Here is a 25402-nt window from a genome sequence, read left to right as displayed (position 1 = left end):
CGACCCGCGACTTATACAACACCAGTCAGAACTTGCCGATCACCAAATGGGGCGTCCGCGCCCACTGCCTCACCGCGCGGAAAGCCAGCGGCTGAGCGTAAACAAACTCGACCGCACTCCGCAATGCCGACATGTCTGGGGACAAACGAATACAACGCGCGCTAAGAAACTTCCTCCGTAGTGCCTAGGCAGAGTCATATATTCAAGGAGCAAAAGCCCCCAGATTTTATCTCTCGCGTCTGCTCTTACTCGCGCTTGTGCACAAACGGCTGGCGATCCCTCAAATGAACGTCTCGTCTCCTGTCCCACCAACGGATCTATGTCCCACCTGGCCACAGTTACATCCGGGGGAGCTCGGTCCAGATAACACAGCGCAACAAAAATCGGAGACTAATGCCCCAACCACTGGCACGCGCCGGAAAGCTTCGGCGCGCGCCGAAGGGTCAAATGCGTCAAAGCGTCGGTCGGGAACTCGGCGAAGCGGAACGTCGCGCAGCGATTATGTCTCGCAAACCTGCCCACACGGCGCCTTTGCCACGGTACGAAGCCTACGGAGCAACACGTGCGCGCGCACAGAACCATAACAAAGCCACCATTGTGGCCCGAAAGCATGGCCACTATAGCAAAAGAATTAAAAAAAGACAGCAAAGAAGGTGAACGTACTTAGCCAATAGGAAGGCCGAATGACGAGGTGTGCTCATCCGCGCCGTGCCTTCTGCTCAGCGTCTGCTTGCCATCCTGTAATATATGCTCCCCGGTTGACGGATTGACGCAAAAATGTTTTGACACCGTAACCATAAGCTGCGTTTACGTGCATGCAGCAGCAGGGCTTCACTTTACCTGTACGCTTTCCCTGCAGTTATCTTGCAGCCTCCTTAGCAAGTAGTACGGGCGAATGCCCTCAGAAATATTCACCTGCGCCACAGCGTCTGCTCGGCGTCTACTTGGCGTTTGCTCGCGACTGTCATCGCGTATACCATGCTAGAGCGGGGTAGTAAATTAATGATGCAGTGAACAATTAAGCTTTTATAGCGTTCCGCATCGTCAACGCATCACCAATTGTAATGCTGTGGCGCCATCTGCTAACTAGAAATCAAACCAATTTTATGGCTAGGTGCAGTGCCTGTAGTCCTAGTAGCGTGGAAACAAACAGTCGATCACAATAATTACGGCAAAACATACCTAATGATTTGACCATAGCTTGAGATGAGACAGCGACGACGGATTTTCGCCGTTCATTTCTTGCTGACAGGGCGGAAAGCGCGAATTCGGATCGAAGCGGGTGGTCGGCGCTGTATGGGCGCTGCCATGTTACCACGATTAGGGTGGCTATTACGGTTACCGACGGTAAGTGCCGCAGTAATTCTCGGCATACGACGTGCATGCGCAAAGGTCTTAACATGTCAGGTATCGCTGTACCGTATCATGTAGCGAACAAAAAAAAAATCCCCGCCTAAGCACTCCGTACAAATGGTTAACCAGCGAAGCTGAAACGTTCGGCCCCGATGTTTATCACTGGGTTAATCCCGACGGTTCATTAAGCGATGGCTTGGTAAGCTGCCGGATCCTCGGTACGCAGTTGCTGCTTGCGCTCGGCTGCACGAGCCTGTTCTTGTGCCCAGGCTGCAGCATCAGCACGGCTTAGACGAGCTCGTTCCCGGTTCTGCTCTCGGTGTTGCTGATCGAAAGCTGCCTGCTCCTCAGGAGTACGTATGACGCGTGACCTACCCATTTCGGAGCCGGAGAGAAATTGCTGCGCACGCGCTTGGCTGCGACGGAGAGCAACGACGTCATTACTGGCTCAGCCAATCGCGCGCCTCTCTTTCTTTTTTCGCGCATGCGCATAAGGTTTCGCCGGAGGAGTTTTCGGCGTACAGGTGACAGACGGACGGACGAATCGGCTAGCAATATACAGCTTCATTGTAAAGACTCCGTAGTGCAGCCAATAATCAGCCAGGGATCGAAAACAGGCGGAAGGCGGGAGATGGAAATTCAAGACGAGCAAAACGAGAACAAGGTGAAAGCGGGAGCGAACGTTTCGACAAGTGGACTTGTCTTTTTGAAGGCGACATATGCTTTCCTCGGCACAGTATATATAGGTAGGGTTCTTCTAAAGGGGAGAGGGAGTAAGGTGGGTGGATGCGGCGAAGTTGTGTTAACGGCGATGGCGTAGAATTGAGAATAAAGGAGTGCTGTGCACAAGGCCGGTAACACGACCATCTGTCAGACACGTGTCAACGGCCGTGTCAGCCGGCGTGTCAATGGCATGCACAGCACCCCTCTATAACCTGTTGCGCTGGTGGTCGTGGGCTGCAGAAACCGGTGCTCCTGGAAAAGAGATCTTATACATATATATATATATATATATATATATATATATATATATATATATATATAAGGAAATGCTGTAATGGAATAAATAAATAAATAAAAGGAAAAAACGGAAAGAGAGGAAAGGAAGAAGAAAACACCAAAAAACCATAAGCAACCAAACTAAGTGTTGCCTATAGCTGGAAGTTTAGCATAGCGAATAGATTCATTCTATTCGGAAGAACTCCAGTTTGACCTAGTTGGTGCTTACTGCATGTCATATTGACAGCAAATAAAGATGGGGACAGCGGAAGACAGCGTCATTCTATGTCTAGGTGCGCCGAGGGATCATAGCTTACTGTGCGCTGTGTTCTCACCGCTTAGTTCGCGTTGAAGCGAGACGCAGCACGAAGGTCTATTCACTCGCTGCTGCTGCCGCGCTTTTTCACTTCAGCGTTTTCACAGCGAGTGTGCGTGGTCATTGAGCGCGCGTGACACCATGCTTGTTAACTTGTTAGTAAGCATACGTTTACAAGTTCATACGGCCGATAAAACTACTATCCTTACTTCGTATAACTGTCTACTAATTTGCTATCGCAATGATGCTCCCCCTTTCGGGCGAAACTGCGACGTTTTATTAAAATGTAGAAACTACAACAATGTGTAAAGAGAAGAGGTAGGTGCATTTTGTATGAATTTGCAGCTATTTTCACCGTTCTCCGGAACAGGCAATTAGAAAAAAAAAAAGTTGCTCGTTGGTATGAACGCGGCTGCACGGACAGGGTGTTTTTATTGCGATAGCAATTATATGGACATTCTAGGCGCATTTCTGCCATCGACGTCGCGGTGATGTTCCGTATAAAGCCGACGTGCGATAACACCGAGGCCGCGCGCCGTATGCTGTGGGTGCGAGTGGAAGCGTGTGAGAGCGAGCCTAGAAGGATGGTGGCTCGATTGCATGCGCGCAAGGGGGCTGCGCGCTGTCTTCCATTGCGCGCAAGGCAGCAGGGCGCGGGAGGGTTCTATTCCGGCGGAGGCTGCGAATGACAGCGCGGACGGTGGTGGTGGTAAACATTTATTACTTGGGCCTTTTTACAACATTACTTGTGAGGGGGCTCAGGAGCGCGTAGGGTGTCCGTAGAGTTTGTGGCCCTCGGCGACCCTCAGAGCCCAGTCCACCAGCCGTATTTGGTCGGCTGGGTTGGATGGGAGACACCACGGTCTCCCATCCGTCGACGTCGGTGTGTTGCCACTCAGAGGGTGGTTGGAGCTCAGGGCATAAGAACATTATGTGATGGAAGTTGGCTTTAGGCGCGCCGCAGAGCGTACATTCCTGTCGATATAGGCCTGGATGAACCAGGGCGAGAAAAGCTGGAGAAAGAAAAGTTTGTGCCTGAAGCTGGCGCCAGGTACTTTGTTGGAATTTTGTTAAGGATTTATCTGGGAGAGGATATCTCAAACGCATTTCGCGGTAGTGGAGGGTGATCTCGCGATATTCTACCAATCGGTCTCTGGCGTTATCCAGGTCATATAGGACGGCGTGGCTCGGTTGACGGCTACTCGAGCGATAGAATAGGCCATCTCGCTGCCTGCGTGGCCTGAGCGCGGACGCGCGGGCCCTACACTCTTAAGAACAGTTTACACCCTTTGGCTTGCCCCTTCTGCCACGCAACAACAATCGTCATCTGCCTTGATGCGTACCCGCCGTGGTTGCTCAGTGGCTATGGTGTTAGGCTGCTGAGCACGAGGTCGCGGGATCGAATCCTGGCCACGGCGGCCGCATTTCGATGGGGGCGAAATGCGAAAACACCCGTGTACTTAGATTTAGGTGCACGTTAAAGAACCCCAGGTGGTCAAAATTTCCGGAGTCCCCCACTACAGCGTGCCTCATAATCAGAAAGTGGTTTTGGCACGTAAAACCCCATATATTATTATGCCTTGATGCGTTTCCTTTCTTTAACGCTGCGAGCCCGGAACTTTCCAGTAACGAACAGCACGCGCGTTATCAGCATAGAACAGTTTACACCCTTTGAAGTGCCCCCTCTGATAACGCGCGTGCCGTTCGTTACTGGAAAGTTCCGGGCTCGCAGCGTTAAAGAAAGGAAACGCATCAAGGCAGATGACGATTATTGTTGTGTGGCACAAGGGGCAAGCCAAAGGGTGTAAACTGTTCTTAGAGTGTATCTTGAAAGCCCTCTGTGGAGGGTAAAGTCCGTTTATAGGCACACAGATGGCTGGTGGCTTCGTGTGCGCTGTGTTCTCGCCTCTTATTCGCGTTGAAGCTGGAATTGGACAATGAAAAAATACTGTTAAGCATGCGCAAATGGCGCTTGGTGGCGCAACCACCGCCTCGTTCCAAAGGGGACGCTCATAACATCCACATCAGAATCATCATCTCATTGTCATCATGCCGTTGCTGTCTTACTGCCTTTGTCGTTACATCGACATCATTTAGTCTTCGTCATTGCATTCTCGTTACTACGTCGTCGTGCCGTCATGCTTACGGGTTATCTTGGCAAGCGAGTGCCAAAGTGGGCCTAGGCTAGACACAGTGTATAGTAGCAGCGGGAGCCTCACAAGGCCCACTACTGACTTTAAATAGGTGACTTCAGCAGTAAGGTGCGTCGCTATATTACTTGAATGCTAATCGCATTACTGGTGACAGCCATTGTGAGATGGGTTCTGCTATAATTTCATTTACCAGACTGTTTTATGCATTGATGCACGAAAGTAAGAACACTCATGTGTTTTGTTGAACACTTTCGGAATGAACATCTCGACACTAGTGTAATCCTGAAAATTCGTTCCAAGTGGATACACCTTGTGGAGAAAAGGATGGGGGGGGGGGGGGGGGTAGCTGCATCAAGGCCGGGAGGGTTAGCAAAGAAAGCTTCACAATTAAAGGGTGAAAAGAGTGAGGTATACTGTCAACCGCAGCAGGCTTTATACAGGCCACTCTGCGGATGAGTTACAAGGAGTAGCCAAACTTTTAAGGGCTCCACAGTTTCATCAAATCCACAGATATGGCATGCATGGCTTCAGTGTGTTTATTTGGGTGCTTCAATAATAATAATAATTTAAAAAAAAGCCAAGCAAGAAGTGAGGTAACTCAGCAAAAAGAAGATATGCAAAAGCCACGCTACAAATATCAGTCTCAAACAGAACATGCCGATAGGGCGATTTGGTGCCATTATTTCGAAGATCGTGTTGAAGGTTACCAAGATCTGGATAATATCGAAAGGCCAAGTTCGAACAAGCCGCCACTCACATTCTCTATAAAAAAAGAAATTGGCACCCCTGGGAGCCTATGTTGTTCCTCACACGAATAGCTTTATATTACGTGATGCAAGCAGCACCAAGCGTTGGGGGATGCAAAGTCTATGCTGGGCTCTTCGCGCTCTTTTGTGCTCGCTTTGGGTTCTTTTGTATGCATGGCGGTTAGTGTCCCCCAACAATTGGGTGCGGCTTGCGTCCCCTGACCTAAACGTCTATAATAATCGTAAACTATGTTGCAGGCCTTTCCGTTCTTTAACGCTGCACGCCCGGTACTTTCCGGTCACGAATAGCATGCGCGCTATCAGCGTGACACACGCTAAAGAATATGGGTTTTAGCTTGTCTGGTATTCTGCTAAACGCAGGTGGACAAGATGCTTTGTGGGATGGACTGCCTTTAGGGGTAAACGTTACCTTTGCAGATAAATGTGAGCGGCTTGACAGGTGGTGCTACCTGGTGGCACAAAGCTGAACTTGACAAACACAAATCTAACATTGCATCAACCAAGTATTCTGCTTCAGTGCTGGTGTCAATTTTCGCCAGTGACAGTTACACCACTACGAAAATTTAGGCCAGGAGTGATAAAGAATGCTCCTGGTTTATGCAATATTATGTCTGCTTGCTTAAGCACTGTGCTACCACTTTCGTTTATGCCTCCACCTATCTGACAAAACACCCAGTCCGCTTGTGTTTACTGGAATACTGGACACGCTAAGGCTATGTCCCCACCCTTGGGGCATACTTGTCTGTAAAGAACAATCGTCATTTATCTTGCAGGCCTTTCCTTGCTTTAACAATGTGTGCCCGGCACTTTCTGGTCAGAAACGTCATGTAGGTTATCAATGTGACACTAAAAACATTTGCACCCTTTGGGGCATATCTTGTGTAAACAATAATTGTGATTCATCTTGCGAGTCTTAGATGCTGCGCGTCCGGTACTTTCTGATCGGCGCGACACTAAAAAATGGCAGAGCCCATTTCACGATGAATGACAACGATAATGCGATTACACTCAAGCAATGTAGCTGCACCCCTTATTGCTGAAGTCACATTTATTTAATATCTGTTAACGGTCATTCTGAGACTCTTGCTTCGCCTATATACAATATACACTGTCTCCGGTATCAGCCCACATTACGTAGTTACAACAATGCAATGACAAAAACTGAATGATACCGGCGGTACGACAAAGGCTGTATGGCGACAGCATGACAGCAATGAGGTGATTCTGAAGTGATGATTGTATACCGATGACAGCATGACGACGACGTGAGGACAATGGGATGAGGCCAAAGTACACCTGCTCTGATGCCAAGTACATTCAAAACATTTTCTCACAGCGTTTTTCATCAGTGTTTTCCCATTCATTGTTGGCATGCTATGGACACAACAATGTAGAGAAATGCACAGCTGAAATTGGACGAGCTTATTAGGAAAGGCTGCAGTGACAACCAACAAGCATGTAAACAAGTGACTTTATTTTGCGTATCCACTTGAACACTCAGTAAAACAAATACACTGACCAAAAAAGCTAACATGTTGTATAAACACAAACCACATATTAAATATGAGAGTGCGTGGCTGTTAGCACCATTTTAATATTTTAATGAGCTCGTTTATGCTTGCTGTTTGCACTGCCTTGTTCCTTAGGCTGTGCATAAAATCTTTATGTTAAAACCTAAAATAAACTTTTGCCGACTAGGGCCTAGTTGCGTTTCACTGCAGACCACAGCCTGCACAGAACATACGGTATCACATCTGTTTGCTGCCTTTGATTTATGTGGCTGCTAAAAGTTAAACAGGGATGGGCTTATCCTTTGATGATCCATTTCATGCCATTCGTTTGGCTGATGGTGATGACGTCCAAGCCAATGACATGTAATGAAATGAATCGATACAACAACGCACATCCACAGGAGCTCCCTGGTTATTTTTTGTAGAAATTGTTTTTTCCTGGTAGCTAAATTTTTTACACACTGGTGTGGTACCCTTCATGTCCGAAAAATTGGTCGTCTAGCTGCGTTTCAGACTTGTACTACTGTTAATGGCATCCTGTAGAGCTTTAAAAGCTCCATCATGGTAAAGCATGGTAGGGCAGAAAGTACAAAAAACAGGTCCACAAATGGATAGAATGGGCACCTAATTATCGAGGAGAAGATGAAGCATCTGACCTGTCAGTATTGCTTCTCATGGTCCTGTTCATTGCGCTTTCTGTCCTGCCAAGCATTCAAAGCAAAGAAATTTTTTGAGATACCTTTTGAGAATGTAACTTATAAAGTAATGTGTTGAATTTGTCAGCTATCAGTAGCACGCCATAATTATGATAGCGTCTTCCACATTCATGAAGTTGTAATCAATTCTACATTTTTGTAAATATCTCGCAATAATTTATAATTATCCCAAAATTTTCGAAAGTGTAAATGAAAATTGTGCAACCATATCTTTAAAATATTTCCTGAACTTAATTCCAACCAGCTCAGGAGTTGCCTGTTGATAAAATTTCTGCATTTCTTGTACAATTTTAGAAAGGGCTAAGGTTTCCTCTCAAAAATACTTCTACCGACAAATGACAACCGATTAGAGAATTCACCTCCCTTGGCAGCAGCTAGCCAGTAATGACTGTCTATGGCTAACTCATAACCACACAATGTTTAAATTTCCATTTTCCTCCTCTCCATCCACTTCAGGACCCGTGTCCATTTCCAGCAACTCAGTGGGCACACCTTCGCGCACCCCATTCTCAATGCAGAATGTCCTCAGAGCTGTCTCCACTGGAAATGGATAGTGGGCCACCAGCAACTTGCGGTACGCCTCGGGTGAGCAACGGTAGATGTCGAGTGCCAAGCGTAGTGTGGGCTCGGTCCACCGTGTGGGCTCAGTCCACCGTGTGGGCTCAGTCCACCGTGTGGGTTTCTCATCAACAAGCTTCTGCAGGCACTCAATTTGGTCCAGTCGTAGGAAGCGGCTTAGCCGCTCTGTCTGACGTGCCAGTGATGCCTTGACACGCACCACCTGGCGAGACAAGTCAGCCACTTCGCGCCGCAGTTCATCAGTCTGTTGCCGCAATGCTGTTGCCTCTTCCTGCAGCTTTTCATAACTTGTGGGCCTGCATATGGGGGCAGCAGTGTCACTAAAGGCAAAAACAGCACTGCGCATTCAGTCTAAAGACCCAGGAAAAAAGTGTTCTAGTCTCACATCCTAGTGCACAACATTAAGGGTCCACAGAGTTGCAATGATGGCTACAGGGTAAAACTGATGCACAGCATAAAGGAATTACGAATACTGTGGACCACGCAAAATGCAGCTGCAAGCATACCCTCCTGACACAGAGTGCCGACAGCAACTTTTTTTAGTTTATTGCGTAGCACTGCTACAAGAAAAAATTTAGACCATTCTGCCCATAAAAGCACTTAAGCGGTGACGCCACATTGACTGCCTCTATAAATTCACATTCACAAGTGAATGAGAGGATAGAAACAGCTGGTGTGTCTGCAAAATGCACCTTATAACCATGACCAAAGTATTGATCGGACATGAACTGCTGACACTACATTTGCACCCACTAGTTCATGCAGTGGAGTATTCTCTTTGTTTGTGACAGACATCACATTGCATGAAAACACCAGCCAGCTTGTGAAATGCCCAAGTTGTGCCACTGTGTTCATAGCTACTACAGATACTCACAGCAATAACACAGACTGCATAAGTTAAAGAATGGTATAATGACAGGCTGGAAGGTGTCTTTCAGATTTTTAGAGTAACTCCACTAACGCATAAGGGGAGAACACAATTGTAGAAGTTTAAAAAAGTAGTCCTAACTAAGTGCATATTATGTGCTCATAGGTATCATGGCCAAAGCATAAACATATACTAAATGGCATACTCAAAGAACAAGTGCTCATTCCTTCCTGGAGGCAGCATCAAAGCTGCATTGACCATTTGTCAACATTCACTTCCATCATCTGGAATTAAAAATTAAATTCAGAATACTATGTGCCAAAACCAAGTTACGATTATAAGGCACACATATTCGGGAACTCAGGATTAATTTAGACCACTGGGGTTCTTTTAATGTGCACCCAATGCATGGTACACAGGTTGCATTTCATCCCCATCAGAATGCGGCCACTGCGGCCGGGATTAGATCCGGCACACTCTGGCTTAGCAGGACAATGCCAAAGCCACTATTCCACCACGGCCAGTCATCATCTGAAATTTTCTAGAGGTGCAAGCAAGTGCTCTGGCCTAACTTCTTTACACATTAAAGGATCCTAAATTGGTATAAACCACAGGACTGCGCTGCACAAATGTGGCTGGTTCTAAGTAGGAGCGACAAAAATGGAAAAGAATCTTCACGTAAGCTGGCAAAGCCAATCCGGTGGGCTAGATTTTCCAAAAAACGAGAAATATCGTTCGCAGACTTGAGAAACAAGCAATAAATAAGTTTCAAAAAAAGAAAACTGAAAAGAAGCTGCATTGTGCGTAAAAGTGGAAATGAGAAATAAAAGCAATGAGTAGGAATAAAAGCCTTGTCAAAAGTTGAGAGAGAGAGAAAAGAGACTGATGAAATATAGAATTAAATACATGAGAGCATTAAGATAAAATGGGGATGTTATTAATTACTCAGAAAATAATTAAACTGGCAAGAAAAGACGTGAAATAATAGTAATAATTCAGGCAGGGTATATAACCAGCTTTGTACCGCCATAAAGGTAATTGCTGCTATTCATATTCTGCCATTTGTACAACGAATAGATGATACACGAGCTTCCTTTTTAAACAAGCTTGTCACATCTACCTCTCGTAATTCAGTGCTCCACTGCTAATGCATTAACGCTGGCCTGGTGCTCTTTGGCCATACATGGCCCTTGCGCCAAAAAGAAAAAAAAGAAAGAAAAAAAAAAAAAAACACATTCATCATCATAGTTTTTCAATTCTCTAAACTGTATCTCCTCCTTGTTCCAATCTTCTAAGAAAACTAGGCCTACCATAGTGACAATGCCAGATTGCATGCGAGAATTCTTTTCAGTTTTTGTCACCCCTACTTCTTGGAGGAGCTGACAGCATTACTACTGCTCTCACACTTGGTCCCTCGATACAGCAAGCAAATGCCCCCTTCAACACTTAAACTGCCCTCAGAATACTCCGTGAGCCTGCTTATCTCTCCCCCAAAGTGGGGGAGAGAGCAATATGAACGCTGCCAAGGAAAGCAGTTGCTACCCTAGTTGACAAAGCAGAGTTCCCTTGTTAAAACGTTGGCTCCAACGACATTGCTTGTTCGACTAGATAAATAGATATTTAAAGGCTGCCCTGGTGTATTGTGGTGAAAAATGTTGCCTTGCCTTTGAAGTTTATGTAAACTAAACTTCCTTCATACCCTGATAAATTAATCTCCGACTATTAAACCTGTGAATCAACAACAGCTTGTTACTGTGTCACTGGTCTCTACAATGTTTTTCACACTGCAGGCCTCGCATAGACAAAAATGGAAGAACTGCTTGCAAATTGTGGTGCATCAACGTGGACAAATTAAGTAGTGTAAGCTGAAGGAATTCCACCGTGGTGGCCCTTTTAAATGATGGCTGTGGGACCCTTCACTTAATTTCAGCTAAATTCTATTGCTGTTTTTGTCACACTCACTCGTTACATTGTCACAATTGTTGCACCATGTTCTGCGGTTTGTCAGAATCAAGCATAGAACAGCCAAATTTACCTAAATTAACAAGCTTTAGATGTTGCAAATAACAAAGCACATGTTTGTCAAGGTAGCATGATTGGTCCAGATCTATGAAATTTTTTAGATTAACGAAGAGCTTTAACTGTAATTGACAGCTCACCTTGCCAAGATGGGCGTCATACCCGATGCTTTGGTGACAGGAGGCGGTGCATTTGGTGCAAGTGACTTAACCGACAAGATGACTGGCATCTGAGCACTCGGACTTGGCGTCAGGCTGGGCACAGGAACCACGTTGGGTTCGCTCACTGGCATCAGAATGATGGGGCCAGTGTTGGGAAGGCAGCTAACTGAAGGCAGCACTGAAAGACAAGAAAAACATCTTATTTCACTTTCTCCTACCCGACTCTTAATCATAGGTAACAGATAAATGACAGATTTTACTTTAAATCAGACAAATTTTTGTTTCTCTCCCCCCTCTCTCTTCACCTTTCTCCAGAGACAATTTATACCCAATAGCTATAAATGTGGCTTATCCATTTGCTTTCCAGATGCCTTCTATAACTTGATGGACAATCAATCAATCAATCAATCAATCAATCAATCAATTAATCTTTTTTCATTTTTGTCTTTCGTAAACACGACAGAACGAAAAAGGTGGCAAGAGAAAAAGCTGTTTCGTTGCAGCTTGACTGAGCTCCTGCCACCTGTACACAGACAACATACAGCAAAATACGTAGGAAAGAAATGAGCATACAGAGTAGTATTTTTCTTTTTGCAGTTTCGAAAGTACAGAGAATATGTGAGTAACATAATATGAAACATTTAAGCAATAAATACAAACAATGCAACAACACTAAACAATGCCCATTCAGAGTTATGGATACATCTAGAAATACCAGAGGAAGCATTTAAAACTACTGCAATTTGTCATTACATTAAATGTGCTTCCTGTATCAGAGGCAGCAACTCAAAGGTGTAGGGGAAAACATGGTCATGTCAGCACATATGGAGCAGCAGTGCATGTAAGTAGACCTGCACCATTATTTGAGCCTGGAGAGCTCTGCAGAAATACGAAAGCTTCATTTGCTCCAGCCGCTAGTTTTCACAATAGCAGTTCCTTAATCTGAACATTGAACATGACATGCAGCAAAGGAAGACAAATAAGAAGCACTGCTACTTCTTCACCTTTGCGTAAGTCTGACACTGATTCAATTTGAAAGAAATGAAGTGCATCACCACAATTGCACCAGAAATTGTTGAACATAACTTCCATTTTACACAATTCTTCTCAGATATGTTGGTACACTAAAAAACGATAGTGATTTGCACCGCGCTGACGACAAACTTGGTGCCTGCCAAAGCAGCAGCATTAAGTTGATGAAAGTTTCATCACCTGGGGATGCAGCATGGGGCCCACCATATATAAATCACTTTTTAGATCCCCACACAGTCAGGGCTGCTCACTCTTACACCATGTCCTGACATACTCTGCAGAATTTTGATGCAGCTGCTTCTGGCCAGGCTTGTGTCTTACATGCCAGTGTAATATTTGACTGCTGACAGAATGATTGCCCAGGGTTTCTGCTGAGGTCAGGGCAGAGGCATGTCATCTACAAGTAGACGAAGTGATGGTTACTGACATTTCCAAAAGGGGTGGGGAGGGGCACAAGGCCTACTATATCTGCATTTTGAACCAGACTCCTAAATACTGGTCTTCCATGTGACATGGGCATTGCTGAGAAAATGTCCAGGAGCCACATATGCACAATCATCAAAGTTCTTACATTTAGGCATTGCTCAGCAACCATGCCCAAGTAGCACACATTATTGCCATAATATTGAGGCAAGGTTACATCCGTACATTGCCTAAACATGGCTAATGTCTGCTTTTGCAATCATTCCTGCAACATTCAAAAGCAACGTTCATAAAACAGTTTTGCAATGTTACTTGAGGGTTCCTACAACATCCAGGCAACCTTAAAGTAATGTGCCATGTACACCAATTAACATTCAGGTGCATTCACGTGCAGCTTTTGGTGTAGCTGTTATTTGCATGTGTGCCGGGGAGATTTTCCACAGCTCTTTGTTTTGTGCATTCTAGTCCTTCTGCCATCGGCCACCTTAATTCCATCATGTAAAATTATACAGTGACAGAGTGGGATAGTCGAGCCACCAATAGAAGAGGGCAAAATAAAATATCACTTCTACTTTCCGGTGCTAAAGCTTACACGATGCACCAAAAAGTGTAACAATGCCCCACAAGTTCATCAACTCACCTAAGGCTATAATAAAGCTTCAGGTTTTCTGATATGGTCATAGACAGCCTTAACTGAATAGCTGATGTTTTTGCGCAGACACACGGTCAATGGTTACGACTGTAGCAACATTTACAAAAGCAGTAAACAGTGCTCTTTGTACGAGCTTAATGTACATCATTGTTCAAATGAATTCCACGTTTTGTATGCAATTAATGTGCCACGATACTTTCCTTACTGCATTTAATATATCAAATTTGGGGGTATTATGTTACACAATCACAATCTGACTGTGAGGCATGCCATAGTGAAGGACTCTGGATTCATTTTGACCACCTGGGGTCTTTTAACATGCACCTAAATCTAAGTACAATGCGCATCACCCTTGTGTGGAGCGCGGGAACGGCAGCCGCCGGGTCGCTCCAGAGGTAGCCAGTGATGTCTAACGGTAGCTGCAGGGCTCAAGATAAAAAGTGCACGGGAACGCGCGGCCGACGCATCTAATCTTGGACCCAGACACTAATGTTAGACGTTGCTGGCTGGCTCTGGAGCTATCCGGCAGCCGCTGTTCACGCACTATACATTGGTGTTCTTGTATTTCGCCCCCATCGAAATGCGGACGCCATAATCTGGATTTGATCTCGTGACCTCGTGCTCAGCGGCGCACCACCATAGCCACTAGGCAACTACAGCAGGTTTCCAACTTCATGTCATTATATGTTAACGTCCACAATATTGTATTAAGAGCAGCAGCAGCTTAATTCATTAGTTTCCATAACAATGGTCTGAACCGCACAGAATGATCTCTCTCCGTAATGTTACGTTTCGCCTACGACGCGTGGTATAGCCGGCGCGGATGCAACAGACGCCGGGGCTTCGTTCAAAGCGGCGGACATTTTGGCCCGTTCAGCGCCGCCGATACGCCTCCCCGCCAAGCGCGTCCAGGCATGTTTCAATGCCACGTGTCTTCAAGTGTGCGCGTGTGTGTGTGTGTGCATGTTGGTGCCCACGCTTGTCAAAGCGCGGCAGCCGGGGAGAGGAGCTCCCCAAGTGTGAAGCGAGGAGGTCTGACCGGCGCCGGCCCGGCGGATGCGTCACTACACTCGTCCCAACGTGTCTCTCAGCCTGTCCGTGCCGCGCATCACGTGCGCCTCTGACGAGACGTTCCTTCTTGCCCTCAACTCCGAGAGTATAAGAGCAGCTGCCCCCGGACACCAGGAGAGAGGCTCCGATTTCTTCCGTTGAGTTACGTGCTCTCCCGTCTCTCCACTTCGGTCGACCTGACCGCCCGCTCTTTTGCGATGCTAGAATAAACAAGTTGTTCTGTTACCAGTCGACTCATGCTTTGCCGGGACCTTCGGATGCTTCCAGTTGTGCCCCAGGCCGCCAGGCCAACGCTACCCTTGGGGCTTGCGACCCAGGTGCAACAACGGGTGTCAGCGCTGAGATTCCAACAGTAACTAGGACAACAGGGAATGTCAATAGACTGTTGGAAGGTCGTATCACCTCGTGGCGAAGCATGCCGTCGACTTGTTCGTTGATTACACGACGTTCTGCAGAAGATACACGATACGGACATTGCCGCAATCGCGGTTGCGGGCCAGTATTGATGCAATGGGTGTAAGTTGGCAACTGGCCCAGGGAAGATTGCCCTATGTCGAAAGCAGAACGAAATTCTTCTAGAAGGCACAAAAGCTGAGACCGCTGGACCAGTGTAAGGGCATCGGCAACAGAAGAACCGAACACATCACTGGGCAATAGTTCACACGTAGAAACAGCACTGAGCATACTGGAACTAGCACAGAAATTGTCATTGGGCACGTCCATAACTTGCACGTCTTCGATCACTTCTACATTGCCAAGACATTCCCCTCGGAGCAGTAACACAGTGTATGGAAACGGGTTGCAAACGAAAATGGTGCTGTTGCCCTGTGTGATGTCCACTGTCGCAGAAGGCAGCAGCAGACCTTTCCGAGTGGGAAAGCGGTCAGATGGAGACAGTAGTGCAACAGCGTCTGAGATTCCACTGCAGGACATGGGCACAACTGTTGAGACGTTCAGAGGAATGTGGGTATCGGCTTGGACAAGTAGTTTCCTCGAAAGCGAAGAATTGTCGGTGAGCGGCCAATCTAACAGCGGCGAGAGTTCTATTTCGGCCCGTGCGCAATGAGTAACTGCATTGTGGTGCGAGAGAAAATCCCAGCCGAGGATAACGTCATGAGAGCATGAGGAAAGGATGATGAATTCTATGCGTATAGGATGCCGGCAATGACAGCACAAGCAGCGCAAGCCGCCACGGGGTGAACGTGCTGAGTACTGGATGTGTGGAGGGACAGTCCAGAAGGGGGCCTCGTGACTTTCCGAAGTAAGCGGCAAAGCTTAGCGTTCATAATACATACGGTGGCTCCAGTGTTCACGAGTGCAGGTGCGTGAACACCGTCAACGAACACTTTGATTACATTCGAGGGACTGCGGTGAGGACTTTCACATTTTGACGTTGTCGCAGCCCTTGCCTCTTGGACTGTGACAATTAGTTTTCCTCGTCCCTACAGGGTGAGGTCGCATCGGCGACAGACAGCTAGGATGTGGAGAAGGTGACTGGCGGGTAGTTGCGGTCGGGTGCATAGTCGGCGACATAGCCGACGGGGGGCCATAATATGGACGGTTGGACTGGCTTGTCGCGGGTGGTATGGTGCTAGGCGGCTGCACATGATTACAAAAACATGCGACGTGACCAGCGTAGTCGCACGCAAAGCATAATGGCCGGTTGTCGGTTGCATGCCACCAGCTCGCCGAGGCAGCTTCCATCCATGTCACAGGATGCGTTGTACGGGGTGGCTGCTGACATGATTGCACGGTGGGCGCCAGTCTGGGTCTAGGCACGAATTCGGCAGAACGGAGAGGCATACTTGAAGAAAGTGGCTGGGTTCTCGCAACGACTTCAGCGCAGCTGAGTGGTGCAGTCGCCGGGACCTGTTGGGGCGGCGTAACGACGTCAGCGTAGCTTAGTGGTGCAGCCGCAAGATGTTGGCTCTGGTCTGGCATGACCTCGGTGATTTCCTGCTTGATTGCCTTCGTCTGATCCACAACAAGAAATACAGTCAATCCCAGATATATCAAACTTAAAGGGGATTGCAAAATAGTTTGATATATTGATAATTCAAAATAAGAAATATGCCTATGTAAAGCTTATCTGAGATCTCTGCATGTTTTGGACAATTTCCAGAGATTTTTAAAAGCGAGAACATATCAATTTGCTTCTCCAAGACCGTGTTGAACAAAGAAAAGTGGACTTAATTTTTTTCTTTTGCTCATGAATGCTGCAAGTCGCTCGCGCTGCAGAATGGTCTCTGATATAGTACTGATGACAACGTTGACCCTAAAAGCCTGCATCACCCAGACACTAGACCGCAGCGCACCTCGCGTGCGTTGAAGTGCTTGCTGCATGTTTTTATACAAGTCAGAAATGGATGCATCGCAGAAGCAAACTAGCTTGTATGGACATGTGCTGCGCCACCATCAGTGCACTTGTGCTATGGATCGTGAATGAACGCGCTTGGGCGTGTCTGTTACTATGCTGAATACCATCAACACACCATTTAAACAGCCAATCATCGTATATGAGCAATGAGCTAGGTGGACTGTTTTGTCAGGTTTTGGAATTAAACGACTTCCTGTCGGAACCAGTTGTCCTCGCTTCTCGACTGTCTTAAAAAGTCTGCGCATCTCTTCTTACGTGCCACTCACCACTCCGACGTGTTGTGGCCAGTATGTACAGTGCTCACGGAATGAAACGCGTCAATTTAGGGCTAAGTAATGCGCATACTTTCGTTTCAACCGGCTGAAGTTCGTGTCACATCGACTTAAATCTGGCGCGTACACTTACATTGGAGTCCTCGTCACCTTTGGCGACTGAATTCCTAGCGACATGACATGGTGCTCTCGCATACTTTGCACATATGTAGGGTTCTACTAAATGCTCTGTGTTGCATTTAATTCCGTGAGCCCAGCACCTTCGTTCTTGGCCCTTTTCCTCTGGCCCCTGCGTCAGCGATTACTGACATGACACACTGATTGATGTATGGCATTTAATGGCACAAGGGCCAGTTATGGTCAAGGAGCGCCATGACATATTACCATATGTCATGGCGTAAATGAAATATGAATATGAAATGCGTAAGTTACGCATATGAAATGCGCAAGTAAAATATATGAAATTATCAAATTAGTTGCAAATGTGGATGTGATGTGGCTGTAAGGAGGCCGAAAAACAGGGCACTGTAAACTGCGTAAAATATATAAGTATCAAAATAATGACAATGACCCATGATAGAAAAGGGCGTAAAAGTCTCGCTATGAAGAAGTGATATAATAGGATGCATACAAGCACTGCAGCCTCCACAAGGCTCTTGAAGTAAAGCAAGAGCTGAGAGGCACGCACTATAAAAACATATCAGTACAGGTACAGCATCAAAGGCGAGGCTGTGCTACACATGACCCGGCCAAATGATTTCCAAGATATTAACTTCATCTAAAAAGCCAAAAACTGTTTCCGGGTAAAAAGGCAGTTTGTTACTAAGAAAAAATGCTGGGTGAAGTGAAACATGCTGACGATACGCAGAATAAAAGTAATTTTTATGCTCAGTTTCTATTTCCTTGCACAACTTCAAGGCTGTCGCCATACCTTCAACCTGGGGGAGGATCACCTCCAGTCAGTAGGTGAGAGAGGTTGCTGAAGGTATGACTTATTCTTAATCGACAGAGGAACACTTTCTTGTATTGTGTTGTTTTCTCCGATACCCAGTGCCCTAATAGGAGTTTGATGAAGTGCAGTTTATTGGATACCTTGGAATCTCGCTGTTTCCGCCATTGCTTCTTCAGCTGGTGACGCAAGTATGGTTTAAGGTCTGTAGCTGGAATGGGAATGTTTGTGTAGGTGTTGCTAAAAGCTACTGAGGTAGTTCTAGTCAGCAGCTTCATTGCCTTTTATGCCACTGTGGCCAGGCACTCAATAAAGGATGATGACTTGTTTATCCATATAAGCAGAGCATAGCAATGAATATGGCTCGTTAAAAACATTGTTCTTAGGTTTTTGTCAACTCATTAGGCCTCAGACTACACTCAATGAGTGCGTAAACACAATAGCCCTAGTGAGGTTTGTCTACTTAATGTGTTAACTTGCTTAACTGCAGAAAGGATTACGTATGCTTCCGCCGTAAAAATACTCGCATATGGGTTCGATGTACCGGATATTAAAAACGATGGTCCTAGTGCTGTGTAAGCAACACCAGGAGGAGACTTCGAAGCAGCTGTATAAAATTCAGCACATCCTTAAGTTCAGAAAATGCGAATATATATGTGCCTCAAGTGCTTGTTTTGATATTTCTAAGAAAGAGATGTCACAGTGGATAGTCTGCCACTCCCAAGGCAGTGGAACCCTAGTAGGAGCCATTGGGACACTCTTTAAAAGAGGGACGCCCGTTTCTTCTGACAGTGCTTCCAATTGGAGGGACAAAGGAGGTGTAGTGGCTGGGCTGTTATGGAACAGCCTGGCCCCAGACAAGTTGAGATTAACTGAATGACATGGATGGTCTACAGTTGATTTTACCTTCAAAGCATAGGAAAACCTTAGATATGTCCCTTGGAAGTATAAAGACCATTCGTTAGATTCAACATGCAGGCTTTGCACTGGACTAGTCCTGAAGGCGTCTGAAGCAAGGCCTAAGTAGTGGATAGGATCTAACAGGTTCAAAGCACTAGGCATAGCAGAATTATAGACTATGGCTCCGCAGTCAAGACGTGATAATATTAGACTTTTGTACAAGCTCGTAAGGCATTTCTTGTCGCTTCCCCAGGATGTGTGTGACAAGAGTTTCGGCAGATTCAGTCTTGAGGCACTTTGCCTTAAGATACTTCATGTGAGGGACAAAACTTAGCTTGCTGTCCAAAAGGATCCCTAAGAATTTGTGTTCACGGCTCACAGATAGCCATTCTCCATTGAGATCTATTACGGGGTCTGGCAGTATACCTCTCTTCTTAGAGAACAGGACGTACATACTTTGTGGGTTTAGTTTAAAACCAATCTCGTCTGCCCACTAAGACAATTTATTTAAGCCAAGCTGTACTTGTCACTCACAGATACTTAGATTACAGGATTTGTAACCTATCTGAATGTCATCCACATATACACAATAAAACATAGTACATGGTATGAATGTGTGCAGCAAGTTCATTTTTACAATAAAAAGAGTGCAGTTCAACACACCACCTTCTGGAACACCAGCCTCTTGTGTAAAAGGACAAGACAGAATGTTACCAACTCTAACACGGAACGTGCAATGGGAGAGGTAACTCTGAATCACATTCAGTAAGTTGCTTCGGACTCCCATTTTAGACAGATCATGGAGGATTCCAAAACGCCAAGTTGAGTCATACGCATTCTCCATATCTAAAAATACTCACAAGAAAAACTGTTTATCACAACGCATCACGGATGTTTGCCTTGATGCGGACAAGGTGATCTGTTGTGGATCTACCTTCCCTAAAACTGCACTGTAAGGGATCGAGTATTTTGTTGCTTTCAATAAAATGGATGAGGCACTAGTAAATCATTTTCTCAAAGAGTTTTCATAGACAACTTGTCAGAGCTATATGCCTATAACTACTGGGTGGGGAAAAGTTCTTGCCCTCTTTGAAATAGGAATCACGACTGCTTCTTTCCAGGCGGATGGAATGTAGCAGGCCGAGAACATAAAGTTAAAGAGTGACAGTAGTGTTCTGTGGGTTTCAGAGTGTAAGTGCTTGACCATTTCATACATTATTCTGTCACTTCCTGGAGCCGACTTGTTACAACAATTCAGTGAGGCCTGGAACTCCGCCATGGTAAATGGACGATTGTACGCTTCACTGTATGTGTCTTTCTGACCCAGACGCAGTCGCTGGTATTTCAGAAATGTTCTCCTAGACAATCTGCCTGGTCCTCAAAAGCGTCTCCTTGTGTACTTACTAAAGGTAGAGGATGAGTTTTATGGCCTTTTAGTTTGTTTACCCAGTTTCAGGTTTTTTGTTCGTCTGTATAAGAACTGATGCAACTTCCATATTTTCCCCAACTTTCCCATCTAGCGCAGCGGCGTGTTCTTCTACCTTGCGACTTAATCACCTTGAAATTAAAAGGGTTGCCTGTGGTTGGGGAGTTACGGAGGAGATCCCAAGCTTTGTTTTGCTTTTTAGGGCTTCCCTACACTCCATTGAGGAAAGTGTGTAGAGCACTCAATGTTTCACAAGGTTTAGAATGATTGGGAAGTGATCACTTCCATAAAGGTTATTTATCACATCCCACTCCAGATATGGCACAATTGTACTGGACACTATGCTTAGGTCTATGCAAGAAAATGTTGTGTGTAGGGCTGTAGAATGTTGGTTCTTTCTTGTTAAGCACGCAGGCACTTGAAGAGAATAGGATGTTTTCTATTAGCCGCTCTCTTGCCCCACGGCGAGAGTCTCCCCACAAAGTGTTACGTGTGTTTAAATCTCCAACAACTATGTATGGTGCTGGAAGTTAATCTATGTAGTTTTGAAATTCGGCTTTATTAAGTAGATAATTAGGAGGGATGTAAACAGATATGATAGTGACTAGCTTGTCAAACAACACCCCTCGAACAGCAACTGCCTCTAGGGGCGTACGAATTTTTAATTCCCGACAGGAGACACCTTTGTCAACTATGATAGCCACACCAACGAATGACATGACAGAGTCATCGCGGTCTTTACGAAAAATAATATTGTCGGAGGAAATTCATTTGCGGGGGCTTTAGAATGTCTCTTGAACACACAGCACCTTTGGATTATACGCCTCGTGCACCGCCTATAGAGGCGCCACTGAAAGCCACCTAGCGGACGCTTCCAACAGTACACGCGGGAGCAGTAGCAGACGACAACCCTTTGCAGCAAGGATGGCTGAAGTTCGTGGTTGAGATTTCTCCTTTGTTCGGGCGCCAGGCTGCTTCTTCTGCGGTGACAGCTGTAGGGAAGATGCTGACCTCTGTGCGAGCGGGTATGAACACGATGTTACCGGTGTTTGGGACAACATGGTCCACATACGTGCAAGGTGTGTCCCGCAGACAAACGCCATGAACCCCATTTACATGACGTGGAGCTCATGTCCACTAGCCGATAAATTTTGTTGGGTGATGCGATCTCTCAATGGTTTTTTTTTTATTCTACCCTTGCCGCAATGCTGCTTCTGTACCTGAATAATAAGCACCCGTCGTTAGTGCAGACTTATATCAAACAAATCCGCACGGCGCAATCTCTGCATATGCCGTTGTGATTTTTCTGCCGATGAATATGTGACATCGCCGAATAAGTGCAGTCGAAGTCGCCTGAACAAGAGTAATTGCCAATTTATTGATGGAAATGCGTACACTAGCCAACGAAGTCACCAAACACACGGTTTAACAAACGCGCGTGTTAGTGCTGTACCGCCGATGCAATTCTGCTGCATACGCCGATGGACTACCGTTCCCGCTGCAGTTTGTGCAATTTTAATTTCCCCAAGGGAGCTGCTTGGAAATGTACAAAGCTAGAAACTAACTTTTCAGTACTTCTTTAATTACTAGAGAGAGGTGCCACATGATATATTTAAAACCAGAGCAGCGCCAGTCAAAGTAGATGACTTCCCAAACGGGATGCGAACTTTCCAGCGAGAAATGGAACAAAAATACTATATGCAGCAGCTATTAGTAATTCTTGCCCTGAACTACCTATTTTCTAAACACATTTCCAAAAACGGAAACAATATCTAAGATGCCCTCGGGCGAAAAGAATAAAGCTGGTAAAGAAGCACTTCCTTGGTATCATTCCGATAAGACACAGCGTGATTTATACCCTTTACAAACAAGGCAGGGTGAAAACTTTGCAGCTCAAAAGAATCCACAAGAGTTGTGCATGGAGCAGCTAGCATCAGTTAAACATGGGCAAAGCCACGCATAAAATAGATTTAAAAACATGAAGTGTGCGACAGCTGGTGCGAGGATTTACCACGCCACATGAAACCAAAAATTTCAGTTCTCGCAAACTTCAGTAGCTTTAACATACAACGCAATGCGCTCGTGCAGTCGTGCTGCCTAGCTAGCGCAACGCGGCAAAGAAGCGGAAAACAATATAAGCGGCAAACAGCATTCCGAACTTTAGCGAAATGCCTTTAAACCTCATGCTGCACTGCAGACGAACTTCGTTGCTCACGCGTATAACTATGATCGAGTGGAAAAAAACACCGACGAGACAAAGGAAAGGATGAGAACAATAAATTTCCCTTCGAAGCGACGATCCATTTTTGGCTACCATTGCTCCCACTGATGAGGCTTTGCCGGGAATGATTACAACAGTATCGCCGGCACGTTTTCACCGGTATTTGAGCCCCCACCCTGCAACAATTCTTCGACATTCCCTGAAGCTTTGGCCACCCCACACGTGCGAGTGGTGTTGCCTATCTTGCTCTGAAAACGTGAATAAGAGAGAAGCACGACCAACGACACAATAAACTACGGCGCGCGTCAGGCTCCTCTCCCGCGTGTTCTGCGCAAGGCCGCCACCAGTGGCGCGTCTGTCGGCGTGCACGGCGCGAATACTTATACAGGAGTTCTTCGATGTCATTGAGGTTGTGGAGGAGATCTTTGACATTTCAGTGTAATATTTGTGTACCCATGTTGAATGTGGTTTTTATGTTGTGTGTTTAAGAAAAAGGAGTTAGCTCACAGATGTCTTTCTGGCACTGTGATGCGAGGTTTGTCTTTTTTATGGCGGTTGAGAGAGTCACGCCACTCTTTCGGTGCTAAGGGTGCCGTCTGAATGGGTGCTGTGTCCATCACCTCTTCCGAGGCGCTGGACACCCGCTCTTTCGAGCGGTTTGTTTGGTTTGAAGGCCTCACCTCGGGAGACAAGACTCTGGAAGTCGCCAACCCGAAAGTCGATGGTCCCTTCTGGGACAGCGGAGCAGCGACAGCTGCAGCCACCAAGGGGGCAGATAGCGTCACCGCCGGCTCACTGTGTGCAGGCCATACAGCTGCTAGAAGCCGTTATGGCACTGCCCCCCCGACGTGTGACTTCAGCAAAACTGACTTCAGGCAAGTAGGACACCCACCTGCATGCTTCCTTGAAAGAGATTTTCTTTTACTTTGGCTGTTACAATTTCTTTTTCCATGATGGGCACGACCGCGAGTATGCGGTGTGCTCCCCATCACAGTTCATACAGTGGAGAGTTTTCACATGATTCAGAGGAGGGCTCATGAGCACTGCACTTAGCACAAGTTTGGCGGCCTCAACAGTTCTGTGAACTTTGGCCAAATTACTGGCATTTGAAACATCGCAGAGTGTTTGGGACATATGGTCTGACCCTGATCTTCACATACCCTGTCGCAATACCCTCAGGAAGCACACACGAACCAAAGGTAAGTATTAAATGCTTTGTTTTGATCTCTTTTCTGTTGCGCCTTAGCAGAATTCTCTTAACGTTGATTACATTTTGCTTGCTCCAGCTTGATCATAGTTTAGCTTCTGTGAGCTCCATCAGGTCATCGGAAACAATACCACAGGTAGTGTTCATCATGTGGTGTGGGTCACTGTCACTGGGACTTCTCCAAACGATACAAGGTTAAGCAGTTTTCCATGTTGCTTTTTATCGCAGAATTCCAAAAGCAGATCACTGCTAGCCATCTTTGATGCTTTATAGCCTTGTCCAAGTGCCTCAGTTGGGGATTGCAAAACAAAAGGTAGCGTGTTCGTGCTTGTTTTCTTGTTTTTCAGAGTAGATGACGTGAAATCGGGGGAAGGATTCTTTTTTGTAACCAAAAAATTAGAAGACTTTATCGGTGTGCCCCTCTTCAGGGTGCGATCAGGTAGGGTAGGAAGGAACTAGCCATAAGCGAGTGTGTACATTTCAGCAGTAACGGCAGCCACCCACCATGGAGCCCTACAGGGGGACCCTGCAGAACCTGTAAAACAGGCACTGCAAACGCCAGCTGTACGTTACCACTATAACCGAATATGACATAACCTAGGTTGGCTACTCACACAGGGTTAACCCTCCCTGCCTAGAAGATAGTAATACAGAAGGGAGGAGAAGACAACGAAGATTGAAAGCGAGAGAGAAAGACAAAGATTGGGGAGGAGGATAGGAAAGGCAACTACCAATTTTTCCCAGGTGGGTCAGTCTGGGGGTGCCGAGGCCAAAGGGGCATGTTGCCTCCACCGAGGGGCTGTGAAGGTCCAAACTCCTGGCATCAGCTCAACCTCCAGGATCCCCTTTTGCGCAGACACGGTTAAACCACGCACAGTTAAGCGCAGGAGAGTGCATCCCTCGTGTGCTCGGGTACATGGTGTCGCAACTCACAAAATGACTGCTTATGCAGACGCTCGCGGGGTGTCTGCGTGTGTGTGTGTCATGACACACACACTGTTAGTTTCGAAAGTGGCTTTCAGCTTACGGAACATCCGAGTCCATTCCCACTCCTGTATAACTGTGCAAGCACAAATGAAATGCATTCAGCACAGACCAATAAATCACAAAGTGATGAGTTTTGCACACCGCTGCCACAATGGCCTTTCCGTGAAGTGCAGATGTGGCATGCGGTGGTTTTGTTCAATTCAAACTGTAATGTCAAAATCCATCCAAGTGGAGGTTGGTGTCGGATTAGTTCTGGACGTTCGCAGAATCCTGAAATGCCCTTCGTCGGAATGCCTTGTCTACAAGGCAAATCTGGTGGCACAGCTCCTGTTCAGCACCCTATGCCCGGGGCCACTCAGTGCAAAGATTGAGTGCCATCCACGCTTTCTTGCTGAAGGCATAATGAACTGGGAGGCCTTTCGCATCGAAATGCAGACGAAGCA

The 25402-nt window shown here is 46.3% G+C and overlaps 1 protein-coding gene across 1 annotated transcript in view; it reads right to left on the bottom strand.

Moving 5' to 3' along the window:
• Positions 1-7040: 7040 nt before the first annotated feature.
• Positions 7041-25402, bottom strand: part of LOC126516505 (uncharacterized) — a 48165-nt gene continuing 29803 nt past the window's right edge. The window contains exons 4-5 of the mRNA XM_050166635.3: positions 11422-11620; positions 7041-8690 (exon numbers count right to left, since the gene is read on the bottom strand). Coding sequence (XP_050022592.2) covers positions 8219-8690; positions 11422-11620 — 671 coding nt within the window. The 3' untranslated portion in view covers positions 7041-8218. The remainder of the gene's footprint in view (positions 8691-11421; positions 11621-25402) is intronic.

This window comes from Dermacentor andersoni, unplaced genomic scaffold (genome assembly GCF_023375885.2).
Source record: "Dermacentor andersoni unplaced genomic scaffold, qqDerAnde1_hic_scaffold ctg00000042.1, whole genome shotgun sequence".
In the NCBI taxonomy this organism is placed as follows: domain Eukaryota; kingdom Metazoa; phylum Arthropoda; class Arachnida; order Ixodida; family Ixodidae; genus Dermacentor; species Dermacentor andersoni.
The sequence above is the reverse complement of the archived record's forward strand: the minus strand, read 5'-3'. Positions and strand labels throughout refer to the sequence as shown.